This window comes from Aquarana catesbeiana, linkage group LG06 (genome assembly GCF_042186555.1).
Source record: "Aquarana catesbeiana isolate 2022-GZ linkage group LG06, ASM4218655v1, whole genome shotgun sequence".
Lineage (NCBI taxonomy): Eukaryota > Metazoa > Chordata > Amphibia > Anura > Ranidae > Aquarana > Aquarana catesbeiana.
In genome coordinates, this window is record NC_133329.1 from 160,362,109 (window position 1) to 160,387,094 (window position 24,986).

Genomic DNA, 24,986 nt, shown 5'->3' on the forward strand with positions numbered 1-24,986 from the left:
CTGGCCCTTGTCTAACAGCACAGGAATCTTCTCCGACAAAACAAGCTCTTATGGGGCACTAAATGGCTAGTGAAATCTAAAAAGACCTTTTCTCTATAAACACAAGTTAACTGTGCTTTGCATGAGAATTGGCCAAATCATGAGAAGATGTTTATCCTCCAAAAGGTTTATATCGTAGGGTTGCCAAGATGACCTGCTGTTTATTCCTCAGCCATGGTCTTGTTTTCCAACATTCCAAGGACATACCAACATTTCAAACTGTTGGATAGGTGATCAGCTTTAAGAAGTCTGCCCTCCAGCGTTCCCATCGCCTATAGAACCTGGGACTCATTTTTAGACATGGTGCAGGCCATAATTTTCCTTCCCCAGGAAAAGATTACTTCTGAGGCCCAGTCAGTCTCTCAGATCAACCAGGTATCCCTTGGTTCACTTCTGCATCAGGGTTCTGGGCCTCATGGTGGCTTCCTCGAAGGCAATGCGCTTTGCTCAGTTCCACTTTAGACTTTTGCAGCTAAACATTCTTGCCACATAGGACAAATGGATCCCTTCTCTGGATCACCCACTACTTTTATCCAGCCAGGCAAACATCTCTTTGGAATTGTGGATTTCCAACTCAGCCCCAGAATCTGGGAAATAGTTCTTCCTCTCTTCCTGGGAGATTGCACCAACAGGGCTGGGGTGGGATCTACAATTCCTAACTGTCCTGGGCACCTGGTCCCTACAGGAGTCGACACTCCGCATCAGTATTTTGGAACTGAGAGCCATAATAACTTAACTACAATGGACCTACTACACAGTCGCCCAGTTAAGGGTACAGTTGGAGAATGCCACAGCTGTGGCCTCCATAAACCACCGGGGAAGAACTTCAGGTCTCGTAGCTATGAACAAGACAAGCTTGATCCCCTCTTGGGCAGAGGGAACACAGTCCAACACTCTTGGCTATCTACATACTGCCAATGCCTGAACTCAGGGTAATGGCCTGTTAACCCCAAGATCTTCCTAATGTCGTGTCAGAAATGGGTAACACCAGATGTGGATGAGGCACAATAAAAACAGGCAGGTAAACCTTGCCCTCACTTGGGCTGTAAAGGAAGTTGGATGAGGGTGTACACATGCTTCCAAGCTTTGCTTCACGGCTGCAACAAAAATTATACCACCCTGTTGCACATGGCCCATTCAAGTGGTGCAGCATTTAGAGGTTCAAAATAGGCAGTGGGGAGGCAACATATCACCTTCTCACTGTGTGTCTTATCTCTGAGAAATGATCCACCATGGAACGTGTGTTTTTATATTCAGTTGCTCAGAGCTTTACGTATACTGTACTAGCCAAATTATTTGCATAAGCTATAAATTACTGCATTTTTATAGAAGTATTATTTTACTTCACAAAACATACGTTTGCCTAGTAATATTCCAGAAGTACTACAAAAACTGTATCGGTAGCACTATATAAAGTTGTTTTAAATTAAACCCATGGTGAGATAACTGTCTTAGCTGGAATTATGCTGAGCTTCTTCTGAAATTCCTATTCTGGCTTTTGTGTTGACCCAGTGCGAATTTGATGCAGGATTCGCTGCATCCAATTCGCATGACAGGAAATTGTGAGCGGCTCTCAATGGAGCCGATTCACACATCTGTGGCAGCTCCGGAGCGAATTGCACAGGAGTCCTGTGTGTCTTTGGCTCAGTTTCAGGTCCAAATTCAGGCCTGATTTGTCCCTGAAACGGGGAACAGGGACTCACTGGACCCCTGCTGTGAGCTGCATGCGATCTTAGTGTGAATCCAGCCTCAATCTTTGAGTCAGTGATCCAGAACAAGTATGCAAATAAAAGTCTAAGAAAAGACAAGTCTTATATGCATTACTGTTACAGGTTGACTCAAAATATTGAAGTCAAATTGTTGGCTTTACAGCTAGACAACTAACGATTTCCAAAGTTTGCCATGGCAGGCTCCATGTATTTCTCATCATAGGCTCTCTTTAAGCTTTTGATCATAAAACTAAGCTTGTCTAAATCTATGCAGCTAAAAATCTGAGCTATGCCCCCTGGATTACATGATTAGCTACCAAAGCTGGTGCTAGCTCTAAACTGTTTCCAGCTACAAATCACTGTAATCTCTGTGATTCTGACCTTTTATTGACTGAACTTTATTTTACATTCCAGTGGCAGCATGAGGACTTCCTGATTAGTCGCCCACAAGCAACATCTGTTACTCCTCCTCGCTCTGCCATCTTAACCAGCATGAAGAAGAAGCTTCATACCCTTGGACAGATTGACTCCTCTATTGCAGCAGTCCAGGTGCCCCACTAAAAATGCTGTTTGCTTGGAATGTTTATATTTGCATGTTTTTTTTTTTTTTTTTGCATGGCCAAATAGGCATTGTTAGAGGGCTGAGGTTCACAGGCCAGTCAGATTTCCACACAGAATTCATTGGGAACTTTTTGTTGCTTGTAGCAGTTACTGTAAGGCAATATGGAATGCACCTTTTTTATTACACAATTTGCAAATATAAAGGCTTTAGTAAAATTCCCCTTTTAATTTCCTCTTGGCACATGTACTTCCTACAGGAAAAACTAGCTGCTTTAGAAGCCAGCATTGAGCAGCGCTTGAAATGGGCAGGAGGAGCAAATCCTGCATTGGCACCAGTTCTTCAAGACTTTGAGGCTACTATTACAGAGAGAAGAAATTTTGTACTGAAGGAAAACCAAAGAACAAACCAGGTAGATAGTCCTGTGTAGTTAAACCTTTTGTGGCTGACTCTTTTGAAGACCAATGTGTAATCTGTCAATTTTTTTTTTTAGGTCACCTTCCTTTGTAGCACCATCATACACTTTGAAAGTTTACGCACTCGGACTACGGAGACTCTAAGCATGGACACTGGTTTGTTTGAGCTCCTTAAACGTTGTCAACAGATGTGCTCATTTGCCTCCCAGTTCAATAGCTCAGTATCTGAGTTAGAGCTTCGGCTTTTAAAAAGAGTGGTAAGTGTTGTTGTCTTTTGTAGCAAGCTAGAATGAAGATTTGATCAATGTTATAATGCCGTTACAAAGGTGAATGTATGTTGGGTTCCCCTGTAACTAAGCTAATAATAACTCTTGACTTTTAGTCAGGTGAACATGAACAAATGTATTTATGAATCTAAAATTGGCCTTCTGCTCCTAAAAATGTGGCGATGGGAAATACATAGCTGCAACTCTTCACAATGCCACTAATGGACTAATTCAAAGCCCCACTTGTTCCAGCATATCACTTGTTGATAGCTTCCAAGATAACTAAGGCTGTTTGTAGACAAAACAATGTCTTCCCGAGGATGACTTTATGGCCCGCTGCAATACTCAGATTCTATGGTTTCTGTAAAGTAGAGGAAAGGCCCAAACCCTGTTTTCAAGGGGACTCTCTCCAAAGAATTGTGAAGTCTTGGACCTTGCTCTTGAGATTTTCTCCAAAGAAGGATTTGTACAATATGCCAACTGCCAGAGGTGATTTATATTCCTCAAGCAGGCCAAAAACAGCCTCCACAAAGAGTGCTCAATATTGGGGACGTTGCTTGGTATTGTCTGAGCACTTATGGCAAGCTTAACTCATTGAGCTTCAGCATTGGCTGCAGTAGGAAGCAAGGCGGTCAAAAGGTACATGCCCCGATCAGACATTACTTTCTCATTTATAAGGGGTTAAATGGCTGTGAAAAACATATTTTAAAATAATCCACCTTTTTGACCAGGTTTCATGTTACACCCATATTTAGGGCCTAACCTGAAACATAACATTGTGAGGTGGTTCTTCCTGGAGCACCCTGTTTGAATTTAATCCCAAAGGTCTGGATCTCTTTATGGACCTGGGGGAATAGACTACAAGAACCTGTGCATTGCACCATCAAAGCACTGATCAAGGTTGCAGTGTTTTACAGGCTCTAATACAATTAATTAATTAAATGCACAAAGCTTTTCTTTTATTAATGTGAATGCATTTATTGTTTTCAAAAGGTGCACTATACCTTTAAAGCTAAACTCTAGGCAGTTTTCATTGAGACAAATGCAGCTCTATAATCACCAATACATCATGTAAAGCGGTATTAAATCCAAAACCAAATATGTAATACATTGCAGTTTACCAATCCTTTTTTTTTAATTGCTATCTATATAATACCCTACATCTATATTACTTTTTTATGTTGCTATTTTGTCTGGATTCTACTGCATATATACTCACCCCAACAGTCTTTATACAAGTTCTGTAGCCATTTACAAAATTCTGACTTGAATGGTTAGTTACCAAAAAAAACTGGCAGATGCAGATAAGGGACCTCTGTAGATGAAAACAATCTGTGTAGGTTGGACCAAAATGGAATAATGCCCTTGCTATAAGTGTAGACCATTTTTATATAATTCATGAAGCTAGACCTGAAAACTCCCAGGATGTTGCTAAGCGAGGCCTAGCTTTTATTGTTCAACTCTACTATCACAGAGTGAGCCCTTTCTCTGATTCAATCTTCCTCGCATGCGCTTTCTCTCCCCTGATCAAGTAGATCTGAGCTCAGCATGTGCGAGCTCGCCCCTGTGAAGGTGAACAGTAATTGCTAAGCCTCGCTTAGCAATGTGCTAGCAATGTCCTGGGAGTTTTCAGGTCAGGCTTCATGAGGTACATAAATGGCTTACACCTATAGCAAGGGCAGTATTCACTATTAGTCAAAGCTGCACAGTTTTGGTAAAGGTAAACTAACACTTTAATCCTAGCATCCTCAAATTCTTTATCAGGCTTTTATGATGAACAGTATTAAATGATTTATTAACAAAACTTTAGGATAAAATATCAATAGCATTTTTATTTTTGTGATTTTTATTTATAGGTGCAATGTATGTCACTACAGCCCAGTAGTGCTGCTTGCTTGCAGAATAACTATATATTGGCTAGATTTTCTGTACATTTACAAAGACATTTTAAAGTCACATGTCCATTTCTAGCAGGGACCTTTGAATGAGAGTGCCATTGGAAGTCCTGAATGGCTGGTTTCTGCCCACAAGCAGTTGAGTCATGATATGTCAAACCAGAGGAATCTACAGAGCGAGAAGGAGCAGCAGATTGAGGCAGTGTGTGAAACCATTCAGAATTTGGTGGACTGCATCAAGACTGTGCTGACTGGTCATAACAGGCAGCTGGGAGATGTCAAACACTTGCTGAAAGCAATGGCAAAGGTGGGCTTCTGCATTAATTTGTTTATCCTGGGCTTTATGTACATCTATTTAAATATTAAGATTGGCTATGTTTTTTAGGAACGTAAACCTCAGTTTAAAGACAAAATCCTGGCTAGACCGCCCCACCCTTTTCCCCCACATGAGAGAGATATATAGATATATATAATTTTTTTAATGCTTGCTTTTCCATCTCTTCAGGCTGGTCATGCTAGGTCCTTCTAAAACTTCTTCTGCCAGCTGTGGGTGGTTTTCGATGGTGCCCAGCTTTTTCATCATTAGTGTGAGTGCATGGTGCCATTGAGATATTGTGCACCTACAGAATGACCCTTGGAATCATTCAACCTGAAAAACTGATGACCTCTTGTGGCTGAATGAGATCACTGTAGGAGACACCCCTGGAGAGGACATTAGTATTGCAGCCTAGGCTTTTTTTTTAAGCCAGCCATAGACCATTTAAAGCCCGATTCAGAGCAAAAGAAAACATTTTACCCAAGCAAGGGCCAGTCTTGTGCTGAGAGTATTAGGTAAGTATATCTCCAATCCCCTAGACAGAAACTAGCAGTTAACCCATGCATTGCAGACACAGCCCCACTGCATGGGGAAAGAAAAATTTGTAGATTTCAGCTTTAAATAAAGATGCAAATTGGCGGTATACTTGACTGTCTAGGCCTTAGATAGGGCTCATAACTTTGTCATGTCTTCAATATCTGCATAATTTTAGTATCCACCTGAACTAAACTTTTTTTTTTTTTAGGATGAAGAGGCAGCCTTGGCAGACGGTGAAGATGTGCCCTACGAGAACAGCGTCAGGCAGTATTTGTGCGAGTACAAAGCCTGGCAAGATAACATTCAGACAGTTCTGTTTACTCTGGTTCAGGCTTTGGGCCAAGTGCGCAGCCAGGAACATATAGATATGTTGCAGGAAATAACACCAACTCTGAAAGAGCTAAAAACCCAGAGCCAGAGGTAAGAACATGTCCTACCAAATGTTACCAACGTATGAAAGATTATGGGTTGATTAAACCATGGAGTACATCTTAGTTCCTGGTATTGGTGTTCTAAAACTACCTCTGTCCCTGGTTTCATTTGCAGAGTTTTCATCATTTTTTTTCCTTTCTCTTTAGTATCTATAACAATCTGGTGGGTTTTGCATCACCTTTGGTAACAGATTCAACAAATGAGTGTGCTAGTCCGACTACATCCTCAACATACCTCCCCAGTTTTGCTGCAGGTAATAATTACGTTTTTCACTAAGCACCGTTTACATTTTTACTGATAAAACACAACTACATCATTTTAAGAATGTGGTGGAGTCTTATGGTTTTGTTCAGTGAAATCCATTTCATACTAAAGCATGATCATTAGAAGATTGAGTTGTAGCAATGGGCCTGCACTGTTCTTTGCTTTAACACTTTTTTGCTTAAAGGGGAACTAACCCTATAATTTGAATGGTTTCCCAAAGCAGTTACATACAAGGCAGCTGTCGCAGCTGCTTGTGTTCTCAACTGATCTGTCAAGCCATCAAATGGCTGGTGTCATAACTGATCACATGTGCAGCACCATGGCAACTGCAGATCAAACCAAGACTAAAATGGCATCTTCTTTGGCTTTATGGGATAGGAGCATTTAGTCCTGCTTTAATGAAGGGCATTAATCTGTCTTTTTAATAGCGCTCATCGCCTTGAGGCCCATTACATTATTTGTACTTAGTATATTTGTCTTATAGTTCATCCTCCAGAGTTATTCATTTAAACCTTGTGTTGTAACTGTGTATATTTGTTGCTTTATATGACCCCTTAAGTAAAAAGTGAGTCTCACATAGGACAGGGCTTTGAATATAGTATGAAAAAGCAAAGGAAGAGGCGCCTTCTGAGTGCAAACTGTAGACTTTATAATACAAATAATAAACACTCTCACATAGAGGTAAAACCGTGTCAACATGGGAAACGTAAGTCCTGCAGCGGTGTGTCTCCCTGCACGCTGGTCCTAGCAGCCAAATCACTTGTGGTCCCTGTAGGAACCATCCACTGGCTGTGTATGGAGATGGATCCAGGCAAGAGGGCTGGCACGCATGTGGCCTGCAGTGGCGTCTGACGTCGCCGGAGGCGAGCAAAGTGACAGTCTTTTAAAATAATTTTTGATGCAGCATTTTTTTAAATGCTTTTTTAAATTTTATATATAATATAATATATTATATATTTCCCCTCTCACCTTCCAGGACAGCTACTTGAGAGATGGTCGGCTCCGCCCTCCACAGGAAACACATCAGATACAATTTAAAAGGCCCCTCCCTTTCCTCGGACCCTCGGTTGTTTTGTGTTTCCCGACCCTCCAAGAGCACCAACATGTTTTTTGTTTTCTTAGGTCTGGTAACTGGTTGGTGGACACCCCTTCTCTGGTATCATCCAGGACTAGTTTTGGCCAAGTCCTGGGTGATAGTCTGGGTTTTTTTTTTTTACCAGAAGGGTTCGCTATTTTTGGGTTACTTGCCTACCTGGTGGTGTGAGTGGTGGCAACTCCCTTCCTTCCATTTGTTTCCCCAGCTCTGGCTGTTTGGAACTGTGTTCTCCTCGTGCTTCACCGCAGTGTACCAAGATGGCGTCGGAGGACTTCCGGTGACGCGGCAAGATGGCGCCAGAACCGGAAGTCACATGACACAATTCCGGGCGCCATTTTTTTCTTAAGCACGGCATGAATACACTGAGGACATGCTGCTTGGGGATCAGTCTGCTGAACGCCGGACAGGTGCATTTAGCAGTACAGCAGCAGTCTATCTCTCCAGCCGATCTCCGCTTGATTCATGGAGCCTGAGGACAGGTCTGAGGATGGAGCGTCCGCTCATATTGAACCAGCGGCAGCATCTGGGTCCAATACTGCCCCCAAGGTAAGCCCTTGTCTGTGGATAGCTCTACAGCAGGGGACTTTTGTATGGACCTTTTTTCGTTTATGGTTCTTGTTTCTGCTTTTTTCCAGGCCAAACCGGTAAAGAAGAAATGTGGGAACTGTAGGGTCAGGCTTTCTGATAGTTATAAAAACTATTTTGTGAGGATTGTATTCCATCCAGAGCTAGTTCAGAGACTTCTTCTTTTAAGGAGTTAATGTCTTCTATGAAGGAGGTAGTGGCCTCCTCTCGGTCCTTTAATGACAGGGTATCTGGACTAGAACCTTCCTCATCTAGACCGATAGCTCAAGAGCCTTCAGCCTCGGCTAGATCCCTTACTCTGTTAGTGTCTGAGACCATTAGTTCACGCAATACTTCTGTTCTGGAGGAAGGTGGGGATCCGGTTTCTTCATCTGATGAGGAATCTGCATCAGAGGAAGATGCGGGTAACTCAACTATCTGTTTCCAGTTGAAGATATTGACGAACTTCTAAGGTCAATATATACCTCGGAGGAGATTGGGATGCCACAGCAAGCCCAATCTGTACAGGATAAAATGTATATAGGGGTCTACAGGGGCGGAAGTCGAGAGCTTTTCCGGTGCACCAGTCACTTAGACATGATTCTTTGAGTGGAAAGAACCTGAAAAAAGGTGGTTCCAGTCTAGAGGACACAAAAAAGGTTTCCTTTTCAGTCTGAGTTCGAGGAAGTTTTCTTTAAATGTCCTAGATTAGATGTCCCTATGCCGCTGGTGTCCAAGAGGTCAGATCTTTCTTTTGAAGACTCTGGGGTCCTTAAGGATCAAATTGATAGAAAGGCCGACTCATTGCTATGTAAGCCCTGGGAGGCTTCGGCTTTTTCTTTGGGTTAGACAGTAGCATCCACCTGTGTGGCTAGTAATTTAGACGTATGTGTTCGGCGTCTGGATGATCTTCTTTCATCTATGGAGTCTCTCCCACTCATCTCCAAGTCAGTTGCCTTTTTGGCTGATGCGGCAGCAGATTCCGTAAAATCTGCAGCCAGGTCTTCTGCTCTCATTTCAGCTAGGTGAGCTATCTAGCTTAAATCTTGGGAAGGTGAACTTACCTCCAAGAATAAACTCTGCGACATACCCTTTGAAGGCAAGCTCTTATTCGGTTCCCCCTTAGTGAAGGTCCTAGCTCATTCCTCTAAGAAGAGTAAGCAGTTCCCTTCTTCCCAAAGGAATAAGCCCCAGAATAAGAGGCCTTTTCACGACTAAGAAGAAGTGGTCTTTTAACAAAGATAAGTAAAAAGGGGAGGCTCTCTTTGCTCCTTCAGCCCCTTCCAAAAATCCCCAGTGACGCCAGGGTAGGGGGAAGGTTGTCCCATTTCGTCAAAGAATGGGCAGAGATTTCTGACAATTCCTTTATTCTTCAAACATTGGAAAGGCGTTACAGGTTGGAATTCAAAAGTCTCCCCCCCGGAGATTTTTTCTTACCCATCTGCCAAGCGGCGGCAAGCCATGATGAATCAGATTTCTATGTGGGAAACAGGGAGTTATTTCTCCTGTTCCGGAATTTTTTTTTTTTTTTAATCTCACGTCTTTCTGGTCAAGAAAGCATCGCATGGTCATCAATTTAAGCGTCCTGGACAAAATTCATAGTCTAGAGACGTTTCCGGATGGAGAACATTTATTCTGTAAGGAATCTGTTGTTGCCAGGGGTCTTCATGATAACCCTGGATCTTCAGGATGCATATCTTCATGTACCAATCTGCCAGAGTCACCAAAGATTCCTCAGATTTGCGATTCTCATGGATAATGGGCCAAGTCATTGGCAGTTCAATGCCCTTCCTTTTTGTCCTCTCGGCAGCGCAAAGAATCCCTTGTTCAGGATCTGCAGTTGGTTTTACGGACCTTTCAGAAATTGGGGTGGAAAGTCGACCAGCGAAAGTCTTGCCTGGTGCCCTCCCAGAGCATACTTTTCCTGGGTTATCTAATAGACTCTGTTGTCCAAAAGATTTTTTTCCTGAAGAGAAGATTTTGAAAATCCTTCTCTCCGTGCAGGCCTTCAAGTTGCTCCCACAGACCTCCATTCGGCGGATCATGTAGTTATTGGGGTTGATGATTGTGGCCATACCAGGGTTGCCTTCAGCCCAATTACACTCCAGACCCCTTCAGAAAAGACCTATTAATTTTCTCAGACAATGCCACAACTGTGGTGTACCTAAACAAGCAAAGTTGCTTCTAACGTTAACACAGCAGATTCTGTCCTGGGCAGAGTTCAATGTCACTTCAGTCAGGGCAGTCCACATCGGGGGGTCAAAAAATGTGCTGGTGGACTATCTGAGCCGGATGAGCATCAGTTCCAGCGGTTGGGAACTACATCAAGGCATGTTCCAGGAGGTTGTGCTAAGATGGGGTCTTCCCACAGTGAATCTTTTTGCCGCCAGTCTCAACGGAAAACTGCCGGCGTTCTTCTCACTGGAGAGAGACTGAGTCCTTGGGGACGGATGCTCTCTCCTTCCCGTGGGATTTCTCTCTGGCCTGAAAATTCTTCAGGAACAGGCAGAAGTTCTGATTGCCCCCTGGTGGCCCAGGAGGAGTTGGTTTTCCTCTCTGAAGGCCCTCTCTGTAGATCCTCCCTGGCCCCTACCGGTTCAGAAGGATCTGCTCCATCAGGGATCGGTGTTGCATCCAAACCCTCAGACCTTCCATTTGACGGCCTGGAGGCTGAGCGGCGCATCCTACAGTTGAGGGGGTGTTCAGAGAGGGTTATTCAAACTATCCTGGACAGCCGTAAGTTAGTCACGAGAAGGATCTATGGGAAAGTTTAGAAAACATTTATTTCCTGGCAAAAGAAAACCGGTTTAGATTTTTTCGACTCCCTGTATATTGGATTTTTTGCAGGTGGGAGTAGAAGAGGACTCTGTCAGCACCCTTAGGGTTTAGATTACTGCCCTATCTTTGTTTACAGAAAGAAGACTAGCGGAAGATCCTTTAGCCAGGAGGTTCCTGTCAGCTAGATCTAGACATCCCAAGGTCATCAAACATATTCCTCCCTGGAATCTGTCGTTAGTGTTACATGCGCTAACAAGGGCTCCTTTTGAGCCTTTGCATGAGACTTCCCTGAAATGTATTTCTTTGAAGATTTCCTTCCTTTTGGTTATTACGTCAGGGAGAAGGATTTCTGATCTAGAGTCTCTTTCCTGTTAAGACCCCTTCCTGAGGATTCTAGAGGACAGGGTGGTGATTAGGCCTGATCCTTTCTATTTACCCAAAGTTTCTTCCAACTTTCATAGGTCCCAGGAGGTAATCCTTCCTAGTTTCTGCACCTCTCCCAAGAATGCGGAGGAGGAAAGGTTTAGTCTTTTAGACGTGAAGAGATGTCTTCTGCTTTATCTAGAAAAGTCCAGTGGTTTTAGGAGTTCCTCCCAACTGTTGGTGGTGTTCAGTGGCCCCAAAGCGTCTAAAAGGTCTATTACTAGGTTGATTAGGGGAGCTATTTGTGAGGCGTACAAAACGTCAGGTCGCACCCCTCCTTCTAGAATTGGGGCTCATTCAACGAGATCCATGGCCACGTCATGGACAGAAAGAGCGGGGGGCATCATGGGAAGAAATTTCTAAAGCTGCCGTCTGGTCCTCCTCTCATGCATTTGTCAAACATTATAGAGTTCCTTATAGAATTGCTTTCCAGCCAGGACCTCTCCTTTGGTAGGAAAGTGCTTCAGGCTGTCGTCCCTCCCTAAGGTATAGAATCTTGCTTATCCTCTCTAGTTAGCTGTCCTGGAAGATGAGAGGGGAAAACCCCCGTTAGACATAATGGTATTTCCAGGAACCTTCCAGGACAAAGTCTATATTCCCACCCTATTCTGTTTTTTTTCACTGGTCGACCTTGTTTACCTAGTAGTGATGTTTTTATATGAGTTTCTGTTTTTTTTCCTCTGCCGAGTGCACTTTTGGTGGAGGTTTACTTGATCTCCTAACAACTGAGGGTCAGAGGAAAGGGGGGGGCCTTTTAAAATATATCGGAATTGTGTTCCCTGTGGAGGGCGGAGCCTATCATCTCTCAAGTAGCTGTCCTGGAAGGTTCCTGGAAATACCGGTAATTCTAACGGGGGTTTTATCTATCTATCTATCTATCTATCTATCTATCTATCTATCTATCTATCTATCTATCTATCTATCTATCTATATATATTATATATATATATTATAATTCTAAAGTTTCCACCAACAAGTTGCTGTTTTGCTTCTGTTTGTTATGCTTGTAACCTGGAGATTGTGCATAGTAACAAATCGGCTTCTAGGTTTTATTGTCAAAACTTTGTTAAACAAACTGAAGTTAGAAGCTGATTACTGGTTACTATGCACAGTTGCACCATATTCTGTGTGCCCCGGTTTTAGTAAATCCCCCCCGTGTCTGACTAAAGAATACGTCAATTGTCTTGTACATCTGTGCAATGAGTAATATCTGTCATATTCTCTTGAGGGTAAATTATCTATTTATTGGTACCAAGTCTTGACTTGAGTTGACTTGGAGTGTTTTTAATCTGACATTTTTTAAAACAGCTGTGCGTAGTAACACTGTCCCAAAGACGCAGCCAGAGGGCATGTCACAGAATGCAAAAAAGTCAGTCCAGAAAAATTTGGTTCCATCAGCAGATACTCCACCGAGCACTGTTCCAGGGCCTGGCAAGAGCATTGTTTCTAGTCCAAAGAAAGCAGTGCGGGATCCGAAGACTGGCAAAGGTAATGATATGCACCTATATTAATAAAAGGCTGTCTTGTTATGCTCAAACTTGTATTGTTAGCAGGCTTTGTGCACGGTCTTCAAACTCCTCTTGAGACAATCTTATAATCTTATAACGTTGATCAGGCATTATTTTGATGCCATTAAAATATACAGCTATAAATTGGTCTGTTGGGTCGGCTGCTTTATGATATTTGAAAATCCTGGTTAAAATATAACTAAAGGCAAAACTTTTTTTTGCAGGGTTTGCCTTTCACTTTCTGTTTGGCTATGGGACTGGAAGTGAAGGTAAATCTCCGCAATGGAACACCGAATGGAAATTTTGGTACCGAAAAGGCAAGATACACTTTGTCATAAATGACAATTTTTAAAAAATATTGTATTCAACTTTTTAATATCAATTTAAATGTAATCATTTATTGTTGGCCATTATTGGCACCCTTAGTGCAAGAAAAGCTCAAGAAAAATGCAGTCTCTAAACATCTCTTATATCATATCATGTCCTCAGTCTCTAACCATCTCTTGTATCATGTCTGCAATCTCTTACTTAAACACACTGCTATTAGTATTAGCAAAATTTTCATTTGGTGCACCTCTAGCAGACATGATACAGGAGATGGTCAGAGACTGTAAACATTATATAAGAGATTAATGCAGCCTACCAGTGCCTGTCAGAGGCAGCCTCAACAATGCTTGTCAGAGGCAGCCTGCCTGCCTGTGCCTGGATCAGAGCGGCGATCTCCCGCTGTGTTATGGAGCTGGATTTGAATTGCCTGGGCCACAGTAACAATATCCCGCCTCCTGTGGTCACGTTACACTGATTCATTGTCCCGACATTGAATCCGTGTGCCGTGGGACATTGTTACTACAGTCATCCAGACAATTCAGCTCCCTGACACAGGGAGAACGCCGCTCTGCAAGGAGGGGAGGACAGGACCATGAGCCGCCAGGATGAAACCCCCGCAATGGGCAGCATCCGACGGCGCGGCCACTGCTACTGCACATGCATCAGTACTTTTTTCTTTCGTCAATCATTTCGTCACAATTTTCAGCAGATATGTTTCGGCCGCTGAAATTTCGGTGCACTCCTACTCACAGAGGTTATGACCCTTGCTCTATCCAATATGTAAAAAAAAGTTTTGCCTATAGTTCTACTTTATTTTTATTTGAAATTTTTTCAATTATTTTTATTAAGATATTTTTCACAGTCGACACCATAGTCTTCTACTTTAATTATTGACTGCACAAAAATAACATCATTTTATATTTGTGGAGTGGCGAGTGTGACATTCACTGCAGAGTTAGTCACTGTATTTAAAAGAAACATGCACCAGGAAGATTCATCTGCAGCAAATGTTTGAATTCACTGCTTTAAAAGGTATGCTCCTTATTGTGTTTGGTAGTGTCAAAACTAAAATAGGTTGTTTTGTAGAAAAAAAAAAAAAAAAGCCCCTTCCACACATCACCTTTTATGATAGTGCCTGGTAAGCTGTTAAAACATGTACAGCTAAATATATATAAATATTATACCTTTTGTTTTTTGTTAATCAACATAAAATTTGCTTTTGTTGGCCCTTTTAAATTATGTTGTAAACCACATGTATGCATCAAAGTGATATTAAAGTCCTTTTTATATATATATATATATCAGCCCTGATCTTTCTTTTCTGGGGTCCCTGACCAGTGCTTCTGGCTCCTCCTACCTTTGAGTACCCCCCAGCAAGTTGCTTGTTGGGGGGGGCCTGCTTATGTGGGCTCGCTCTACCAAGCCTCGCTGTGTGGGTCTAAAAAGTGAGGGGAGTCATTGCAATGGCAAAGCAGACCATATAGACCAAAGGGATTTTAACCCTTCGTACAGTGTGCAGCAAAGGTGGTGATGCTTTTCAGTTCGGGGTACTGAAAACAAACCAATTATACATGATGTGATGATCAGAGGAGAACTGGGAAAATTACCTATACTGTTTGCTGTTCAAACAGCTGAATCCTGGTAGGAAGTATTTTGATTTGATTGGACATTTTTCCTGTTACAGCTGTACAAGAGCGCAATTCTTACGCTGTCAGTGTTTGGAAACGAGTGAAAGCCAAGCTAGAGGGAAGAGATGTGGATCCCAACAGAAGGATGTCTGTGGCTGAACAGGTAGGTAGATAAGGACAGACACAAACTTATAATGCAAAGCCGCCACCAACCCTGCCATTCATGTTTAAATAAACTTCCACTGTGCCACATTCTATAATTGTATGAAAAAAAGAAACCCGTTGCTCCAAAAAATGTTGGGCTTTCAGGCACAACATGAGGCAGAGTGAAAATATCTAAAATGCCATAGTTTATTCACTTCAATAAAATCAACAGCCGCTGGTATAAAACCATCCCTATTTGGGATAATACAGGTCTAGCACAACATGGACCAGAAATGAACACCTATCATTCATTTCATATATATTGTATATACACATGAATTGCCATATATTAAGGTTTTAATTACAGATCCAAATATCGGCACATATTGCAGTGGAATCTGCTTCTTCAGGATAGGGCGGTTAAACTTTTAGATTACAATAAATCATCTTGTCAGGCATTATGGTGGCTGTGCTCATAGGGTCTTGGGGGTGGGCACAGAGGTCAAGGAAGCTGTAACACTCAAGGCAAACTGGGCTAATGAATAACATGTAAATCCACCACTATACTTGTTACATGCTGGGGGTCTTAAAAACCAATGTGGCCATACATGCGGGAAGATGGTAAAGACTACCCTCTATTTGAATGCTGCTGGCAGAAGGAGCACTCTATGGGAGTGACATATATGGGGAAATGTGGCAGACTATAAGCGGCAGAAGTTATCTATCTGAGGCTCCCCTTGAGAGAATGCAGAAACTGAATTTTTGTATCCTTTCCCCTTCTGACAGCAGTATTCAGAGTGCGGGTAGCCTTTACCATGTATGGCCACCTTCATAAGTGCTTCTGTGTTTTTAAGATCCCCCTGGCATGCAACAAGTGAGGCGGAGTCCACCACAGAACGCATCAATATTTGGATCTGATAGCTACACATTAATATATGGCAATTCACGTGTATATACATTGTATGATATTGACTGATTGGTCTTCATTTCTGGTCTATGTGGGGCTAGACCCGTATTATCCCATATAAGGATTATTATTATACAGGATTTATATAGCGCCAACAGTTTACGCAGCGCTTTACAACATTAGGGAGGACAGTACAAGTACAATACAATTCAATACAGGAGGAATCAGAGGGCCCTGCTCGTTAGAGCTTACAATCTAGGAGGGAGAGTCAAGTTATACAGAAGGGTAATAGTTTTGGGGTTGGGCTAATGGAGAAAATAGTGCAGTTGTTAGATGGAGGCCGGATAGGCTTCTCTGAAGAGGAAAGTTTTCAGGGATCGCCTAAATGTGGATAAATTTGGAGACAGTCTGACAGATTGGGGTAGGGAATCCAGAGGATGGGCGATTATTTTTTGGAATATTTTTAAAAGCATCTGTTTTTAATGAAGTGAATAAACTAATAGTATTTTAGATATAATCCCTCTGCCTTATGTTGTGACTGTAAAAGTCCAGAATTTTTTTTTTTTTTTTTTTTTTTTGGAAAAACCAGTTTCCTTTTTCTTTTTTTTTTTTAATACCACCATTCATGATGCAATTCATTTTCTTTCATTTGTATTTTCAGGCTGAAATATGGTATTTCATTTATTAGCTGTTCAGATTTATCTCTGATAATCCAGTTCATAAATTGGTTGTTGTATTGGTTCACTGCAAGGATAATAAAAAAATAAAGGACAATTTCAGCCAAATTATTTGATTAGGACCCCCTAGTGTGTATAGTTAGCTTGTAATTATTCTCTCCATTGAAACCTCTTCATGCATCCTGCTGCTTGTGCCGATCATTTTTGGTATGATGAGTCTTTCTACACACTGGTAAGCAGGGCAGTTTTAAGGCAAGAGACAGATAATAGATCTTCACAGAACCTCTTCATATTCAGCCTATCTTTACCCCAGAATGATGCGTTACGTTTGAAACTCTGGGAGTTAGGCAAAATGTATCCTTGCAGTGGGTCCCCAGCAACTCCCCCGCTGCACACCCCCAGCACCGAAAAAGTCTTAAATTTTCATGTTTTCTTTCACTTTAAATAGTTTGTTTGGACCATGCTGGTCCAAACAAACGGTTTCCTTCACTAAATGCTGCAGCAATTCTAAGCACTCTATGTACTAAATGTAACTTCAGCTACAGTACACTGTTGTGAGACAGAAGTTTCCATTCTCAGAACCGGAACAATATTGAGCCAGTATGAGCAGCGCTCAGCTTTTCATAGGCAGCTTTGTATTCTGTGAATGAAATACAATGTTTCCTTTTATTGGCGGACGTTCTGCTGTCATCAGCCCCTCTCTCCGCCTCAGCATACAAGAGGAAGATTTGTATTTCATTCACAGAATACAAAGCTGCCTATGAATGGCTGAGCACCACTTGGACCAACTTGATATTGTTCCGGGTCTGAAACAAGAAGTCTTTGTCTCACAGATAGAAGCTAGCACTTTTTTTTTTTTTTTTTTTTAATGCATGACCCAGTGCTCCTACCGATTAATCTTGGGTGCAGTTATAATTGCCATACTTAGTAGTAGGCCTCGTTCACACAGGCACACTAAGCAGTGCAGAAACACTTGGTTTGAAGCTGTGCATCAGTCCCAAATGGATGCGTACTCGGAGATGTGCTTGAAAATCCATATAGCCATCTTCCTGTCATTGATTTGAACAGGCAGACTGCAAGGACTAGCTATGCCACCTGGACAAGTAAACCTAGCCCTCTGTGGGGGTGTACTGATCAGTGCACCCATGTGCATGAGGCCCTACTGCCAACCATGTGTGATGCATGTATTTGTTTTCCTTACCCACCCTCCTTTTTTTTTATTTCTTCTTTTGTTCCTCGTCTTCCTCCTTTGTAATTTGAATTTCATAATCTGGTTAGTTTGGCTGTGTGTACCTTCCAGAGTTGGTAAATCTGTGCATGTGTGGCATCTACTGATGACTTAAGTCCGGACGGGTCAGAAATCATGGTGTAAGTGGGGCACAGGCTTGCATATACCTTGTGTGTTAACCATACATTTTTTACACTTCTTTAAAACTTCTGTTAACATTTATTAGGTGGATTTTGTGATTAAGGAGGCAACAAATCTAGATAACCTGGCTCAGCTGTATGAAGGTTGGACAGCTTGGGTGTGAATTAGAAGACGGCAGACCAGCCTGGTTCAGCACAGTCAGCAATCCACCAGAATCAGTCAAGTCTCAGGCATCCACAGCCGCGCCAAGGCCGGTGGTGATGTATACTGGGGCTTAATATGTGGTAATCTAGGAAATCCTGGTGCAGTGGGAACGGGAATCCCACAGGAACGCTGCACCCAGAGCAACGTTAAACACCAGTGGTCAGCAACCCCAAGGGCACAATGCTCACCGTCTGGGTAAAGTGATTGTCTTTCTGCTGTGGAAGATCTGACAATACAGCTGAGAAATTGCTGCAGAAAGAAATCGGCATCCTCCAGACCGCATGGTGATCTAGAACTCTTCCATGTGACCCTGTCAACAATTGAAGATATGCTAAACCCTGTTCGTCAAGGGGGGAACACTGGGGCCATCAAGGATTTGCAGTGAAGAGAATGCTGTCCGTTTCTTGGGTTACTCTTGTTGCTTGGCAATGCTGCTGGTTGAGTTAGCCAGCTTAGCACAGAGGAGGCTGGGAGATGAAGCATGGCCTCTGAAAACTAGCTGAAACAGCCAAAGAACAGAATTGTGAAGTTAGGTGGACTTCTGAAAAGAAGAAAAAAAACCTTGTTTTCCATTCTTTTCTTCCCCTCATTTCTTGTAGTTAGAATACCTGTTTACTTTTCACACTATATTCATACTAACACTTTTGTTTGGTAGCTGGGCATATATCCAGAGACGCTTAATACTTTTCAGAAGTATTTCATTCACTTAGTACCCAGTTAAAAAAATATATCTTGCCTTTTTTGTGTGACCCATGCAAAAATACATGAAGGATCAACCCATTACTTTGAAATAAGCCCAGCACTGGTTCTGCTTCTCAAAAATTTACATGACCCACACTTCCCAACATTTGTGTGTTTCCATACGCTTAACTGATGTACGTTCTCCTCCCCTCCTTTCTCTCTTTTTTTTTTTTTTTTTTTAATAGCATAGTCTAGGTAGTTAAGCTTGTCACTTGATGACAGTTATAATAAAGTGAACTTCTGGTGGAGGGAGACTGCAGTGATGTTTAATTTACATTTTGAATGAAAAATATTTGTTTTACACTTAAGCTTTTAACACCTCCATGCTTTGTTTTTTTTAACCCTTCAAATATTACCCGAGAAGTATGGCTTTCTGCCAGATATACGCTACTTTCATTTGTGAGGTCTTAAGACCTTGTGTGGCATATGTCCTATTTAAGAACTTTTGTTAACAGGTCAACATATTCTATTTTTGTAATTCAGTTCATGTACAGAACTTGGGTATTCTAGAATGGTAGAGGCAAGTGAAAGTGGAGATGTGTTGCCCATAGTAACGAGTCAGGTACTTGTTTTCATTTTAAAACCTGCACTACAGAAATGACAGCTAGAATCCAGTTTCCTGCATTCTTTTCCATGTTTTTATATGACACAAGTTAATTCCTCACAGAAAATTGCAAGATTTTCCTTTAATGAGATCCATTAAAGTATATCTTCAGCCTAAGTTTTTATTTGGTATTTCCTTCTGGATACATTTTGTAGTACATTGCACATGGGTGGCTAAGAGAACAGTGTTTTGCAGAAATTCACATAAATGTGAATCCTTTGTCCTTTCATTTTTTTTTTTTTTTTTTTCATTATTGTTTGAATCTGATTTGGTGATGTTGAAACAGATCCATTCTAATTTTATGTGTTTTCTTGCGGTCATCCCTACTGGGTTTCTTTTTGTGCCCCTTTTCCCCACTTGTATTGCCTACATATTTGTGACTTTTAAAATGTTGTTGGGTGTAATACAAGAGCACACGTTATGTCTGTTAAGAAGAATATCCATTCAACCAGCAGTTGCCGTTAGGGAAAACCGTTTATACCAGCAATATTCAAGATAGTAAGCATTTTGTGTGCGTATCGTTAATCCTCCCTGCCACAGAGGTCTGCAGCACATCACTGTATTGTAACCAGTCCTCTTTGACGACAGGAGCATTAAGTCTGCTAATGGCAATCTTTTCTCCCAGTCTGAAGTATTAACAAATTCTAATATTTGCAGTTAGTGAAAATTTCAGTTTGTATAAGAATGACAGCCTTATTTGCTCTAGTTGGCTGGCTAAGAGTACTTAAAGGCTGAGTAATGCATGCCTGTTTTGTGTACCAGCAGACACTGCTATACAGTTATGGTGATGGTAAGACTTTGTATGTCAGAATTCAATGTAATGGAATTTAACTTTACTCCCACAAGCGAAAATCCTTTTGTGAGCTGTAGATAAAAAGTGGAAAATCTGCATTACTTTAATTTCTTCTGAGATGTTAACGTTTAATGCACTTCAGGCACCTGTAATATTGCATTTCTACTTTCAATTACCAACATCTATGAAGAATCAGATTCTTAATTGTTTAAATAAAATACTTGCGATTAATGCATAATGTACTGATTTTTTTTTTTTTTTCTTTTTAAAACACTGTTGTGTAAATGTAATTTAAAAGAAACAAAATTAAAGTGGATTGTAAAACTTTTTTTTTATTATTAAAATAATAAATGTCCCTTATCTGCTCTGTTGTTTTGCACAGAGCAGCCGATACTCTTTTTTTTTTTTTTTTTCTGAGGTCCCCAGCTAGTGCCGCTTTCTATGGGGCACTAGTGCTGGCTCGATACTGAGATGCCCTACCCTCACGCTCTTTGCTATCATTCTTCCCTGTGATAAGGAGAGACGCTGCTCTCATTCACAGCACAAGATCGAAATTGGGCTCAGGTAAGTGTAAAGGTGTGTTAGGGGGGTTTGGGGTATCCTGTAGCATAGGTTTTTTTAACCTTAAAGTGTAAATTCACCTTTACAGAAAATCTGTAAGATGACCTAACATTGGACCTACTCCCCATCCCACCTGGTCCCGCTGTCCCAGATTGCTGCGATCCCCAGCTGTCAGACATCGAAAAGCCGCTTCCAGGGGTTTTGAAATGCCCACAGCTTAATTGCGTGTCCAAATTGCTAAGCTAGTACGGATTACAGGGATTTGAATTGCTCAGCACCATCATATGGACGACGCTGACCAATTAGAAGCTGTCTAGCCCATACTGTCAGAACTGCAAGGAGAGGAGAGAAAGCCGCCAGGATTTCAAATCCACCGACCTGTGAAGCGGCTTTTCGGTGTCTGACAGCTGGGGATCACGGCAATCTGGTACAGGGGGGATGGGGAGGGGATCCAATGTAAGGTCACTTTACAGATTTTCTTTAAAGGGGAACTTACATTTTAATGCAGAGAATGCATTAACCGCTTGCCAACATTATGCTGTGGTTGGTTGGCTCGTTCAGATCGAATCTCTGTAGCTTTACGTCTGTCCCTTTATCAGCTATAGCAGGCGCACTCGCTGCATGGCGGGGCAGCTTATGCGTGTGGCCGGCAGCTGCGATCGATCCACAGAGAGCCAGAACACTGGGATCTGTCAATGTAAACAAATAGATCCCTGTTCTGACAGGGAAGTACAGAGTGATAGTCTGTTCCTAGTGATTAGGAACAGCGATCTCTCTGTACTCCCAGTCAGTCCCCTCCCCCCACATTAAGAAACATCCAATCTGTTAACCCCCTCCCTGCCAGTGTCATCTTTACAGTAATCAGTGCATTTTTATAGCACTGATCGCTGTATAAATGTCACTGGTCCCAAAAAAGAGTCCGATCTGTCTTCCGCAATGTCGCAGTCCCGCTAGAAATCGCAGATCACCACCATTTCTAATTAAAAAAATAATGAAAATGCCATAAATCTATCCTCTATTCTGTAGACACTGTAACTTTTGTGCAAACCAATCAATATGGGCTTATTGCGGTTTTTTTTTATTTTGTTGTTCATATTTTTTTTTTTTTTTACCAAAGATTTGTAGAATACATGTTGGTCTAAACTGATGAATACATTTTATTTATTTATGTATTGGATATTATAGCAAAAAGTAAAACATTGTTTTTTTTTTTTTTTCAAAATTGTTGGTCTCTTTTTGTTTATAGAGCAAAAAATAAAAACCGCAGAGGTGGTCAAATACCACCAAAAGAAAGCTCTATTTGTGGGAAAAAAAAGGACGTCAATTTTGTTTTTCTTATAACGTTGCCTGACCGCATAGTTGTCCGTTAAAGCGGTGCAGTGCCGTATCGCAGAAGATGGTCTGGTCGTTAACCAATTCCGGACCAGCCGCCTGCGGCAGGTTGTCTTTGCTGTGCAAGCCGTCATAGCTGTACGTCGGCTTTTAAAGATGCTTTAGCAGGCGTGCGCTGCCGGGTGTGCCCGGAGCCGATCCGCATGCCCGGCGGGTGGAATAACCGCCGGGCACCCGCGATTGTTTGTGACAGAGCGAGAAGCAGGATATGTGTGTAAACACACAAATCCCAGTTCATTCAGGGGTGTAGAGACAGATTGTGTGCTCCTACTAAGTAGGTACACTGATTGGTCTCCTCCCTTAGTCCCATCCCCCCACAATTGAACCCAGTTAACCCCTTGATCACCCCCTAGTGTTAACCCCTTCCCTGCCAATGACATTTATACAGTAATCAATGGCTTTTTTTTAGCTCTGATCGCTGTATGAATGTCACTGGTCCCAAAAAAGTGTCAAAAGTGTCCGCAATGTTGCAGTCACTGTCATTTTTTCAAAATCGTCGCTCTTTTTTTTGTTTATAGTGCAAAAAAAAAAAACGCAGAGGTGATCAAATACCACCAAAGGAAAGCTCTATTTGTGGGGGAAAAAGGACATCAATTTTGGGTACAACATTACATGACTGCGAAATTGCCAAAGCGACGCAGTGGCGTATCGCAAAAAATGTTCTGGTCAGGAAGGGGGTAAATTCTTCAGGTGCTGAAGTGGTTAAGGGGGGAAATCTTACGGTGCTGAAGTGGTTAAAGTGGATACAAACCCGATTCATGAAATTTGAGCTGGGCACATATATCTGCAGTGTTTTGTTATCTCTCTTCAAAGCACTATGCCCCTTCCTCTGTTATCAGCTTGATAACTCCTGACAAGTTCTCCACCACATATGACAAAAGCAGCCTGAGTTTTGTGTTGGGGAGGATGCTATAAATAGATTATCAGCCTGCTGAACAATTCAAGGGATGGAACTAAAAGTCTCTACCTATGAGGAGGGGGGGTGTGCGTGTCTTTTCTCCAATCAGCTACTTGGCTGTATGCCCAGGCTTCACTGCAGTGAGAAAATCTCCTAAAACAATGTGCACTTTCTAAACAGTATATAAAGGTGAAGACAGCAGATATACATGAAAAACGTATGTAGGGAGATTTGTTTCATCTCTGCGTATCGTCTGAGGTTGTTCACTTCACTGGGTATATGTGAGGGTTTACATCCGCTTTAAGGTAAAAAAAAAAAAAAAAAAAACCTTAGTGATTATTAACGATCACCTTGTAAAAAAAAAAAACATTCAGTTTAAAATATAAATGAAAGGCAAAACATTTTTGTATAGATATAAAAAAATATATGTATTAATACTTTTTTTTTTTTCCCTTTTTTATAATTGATCACATTCCCCTTGTTCTCAGCTGCATAAGAGCTGGAGGGAGGAGTAGCAGCAGGACACTGAGCTTTCCAGTGAATGGCTGTGCAGTGGGGGCGTGTCAGGACAAGTCTGATCATTGGAGGAGAGCACACAGATTTCCCAGCTTAGCTAGAGAACTGACCACGATGTGTTCTGCTGCTTTAGTGTGGTCCTTTTTAATAGGAAAGTAGAGGGACTAGCAGGAACACCAGGGATTTTCACATAAAGGAAGCAATACAAGGAGAACAGGATAGTTTCTCATTCAAGTACATGGTACAGCAGGCACATATCAGTGATATGAAGTGTTGGGGTAACAAACAAGGCTTCATTCACACCAGGCGGATCCGCTGCCACGGAGTCCACCAGCTCAGCGGGAGACCTCTCCGTTGATCTCTGCTGAGCCGACGGATGACAGGTCCCTCTCTGCTCACTTAGCGGGGAGGGGCTTGTCGAGCACTGCTGCTTGCTATGGAGAGATCAGATGAAAACTGACAGCCTGTCCGTTTTCATCAGATCTCACCCGATCCGCCAGGGCCAGATGTGAACGTATGGCCATCCGTCTGATTTTAACAGATCGGACCATGTCGGATGTCAGCGGACATGTCACCGCTGACATCCGTCGCTCCATAGACTAACATAGAGCGCCGGTCCGACAGTGTGAAAGGGGCCTAAGACTTTAGAGCTACTTTATCTGTTTCTCAAGGTGAAATTAATATTTACTAAATAGTTAGGCTTTATTAAATAACATGCTCATAAATGTGCCGATAACATGCCTGTTAAGGAACTTTCATTTTTGTTCTGGTGTTGCTTGTATACACCAAGCCGCTTTATTGTGCTGATCCTTGCTGGTAATCTTGTGTTCTGCAGTCACCTAAAGTTACTCTGCAGGCCAATCTGGCTCTGCGTTTACGTATTCCATAAGACTGGCACTGCATCTTTTTGGAAGTACTTCTCAGCTTCTCCATGAAGTGCTAATAAAGTTGAAGTATGGCAACAGAACAGAGTTAAATTGTAATCCTATAAAAGAACTGTGGTGGTGATATATTTCATATAAAATGTTCAGTTTACATACATAAGTATTGTATATCTGCAGTTATTCTTTCGACTTTCTACTGCTTGCACCCAAGATGGCTGCTTCACTATCTGCCCCAAGAGGTAATAAAGTCCAGGACAAGAAGTGAGGGAAAGTCTCCTAACTATACAAACTGATTTGAAAAAGCTTTTTCTAAGTTAGTTATGGAGATGCTAGAACCTCTGTCAGATTTTTGTCTGCTTTCCTGTTGGAGACTTTCCCTTGCTTTTAGGTAAAACTTACCCTGCACCAACACTGGTTTGTGGCTTAAAATGCAAACACACAGACTGGCCAAACCTACCCCCTTATTGACCAGGCCATTTTTTTGCGATACGGCACTGCTTCGCTTTAGCGACGCTGTACCCAAGCAAAATTGATGTCCT

The 24,986-nt window shown here is 41.9% G+C and overlaps 1 protein-coding gene across 3 annotated transcripts in view; it reads left to right on the top strand.

Moving 5' to 3' along the window:
* The window catches only part of SMG1 (SMG1 nonsense mediated mRNA decay associated PI3K related kinase), a 409,928-nt gene extending 389,494 nt beyond the window's left edge, over positions 1–20,434 (top strand). For 2 of the 3 annotated variants that reach the window (XM_073591120.1, XM_073591121.1), the window contains 9 exons: positions 2,163–2,297; positions 2,567–2,719; positions 2,801–2,980; positions 4,961–5,191; positions 5,946–6,157; positions 6,316–6,422; positions 12,603–12,782; positions 14,814–14,920; positions 17,940–20,434. In XM_073591120.1, the coding sequence (XP_073447221.1) occupies positions 2,163–2,297; positions 2,567–2,719; positions 2,801–2,980; positions 4,961–5,191; positions 5,946–6,157; positions 6,316–6,422; positions 12,603–12,782; positions 14,814–14,920; positions 17,940–18,017 (1,383 nt within the window). In that variant the 3' untranslated portion in view covers positions 18,018–20,434. The remainder of the gene's footprint in view (positions 1–2,162; positions 2,298–2,566; positions 2,720–2,800; positions 2,981–4,960; positions 5,192–5,945; positions 6,158–6,315; positions 6,423–12,602; positions 12,783–14,813; positions 14,921–17,939) is intronic. The other variant, XM_073591119.1, reaches the window with a different exon arrangement.
* The last annotated feature ends 4,552 nt before the right edge of the window (positions 20,435–24,986 follow it).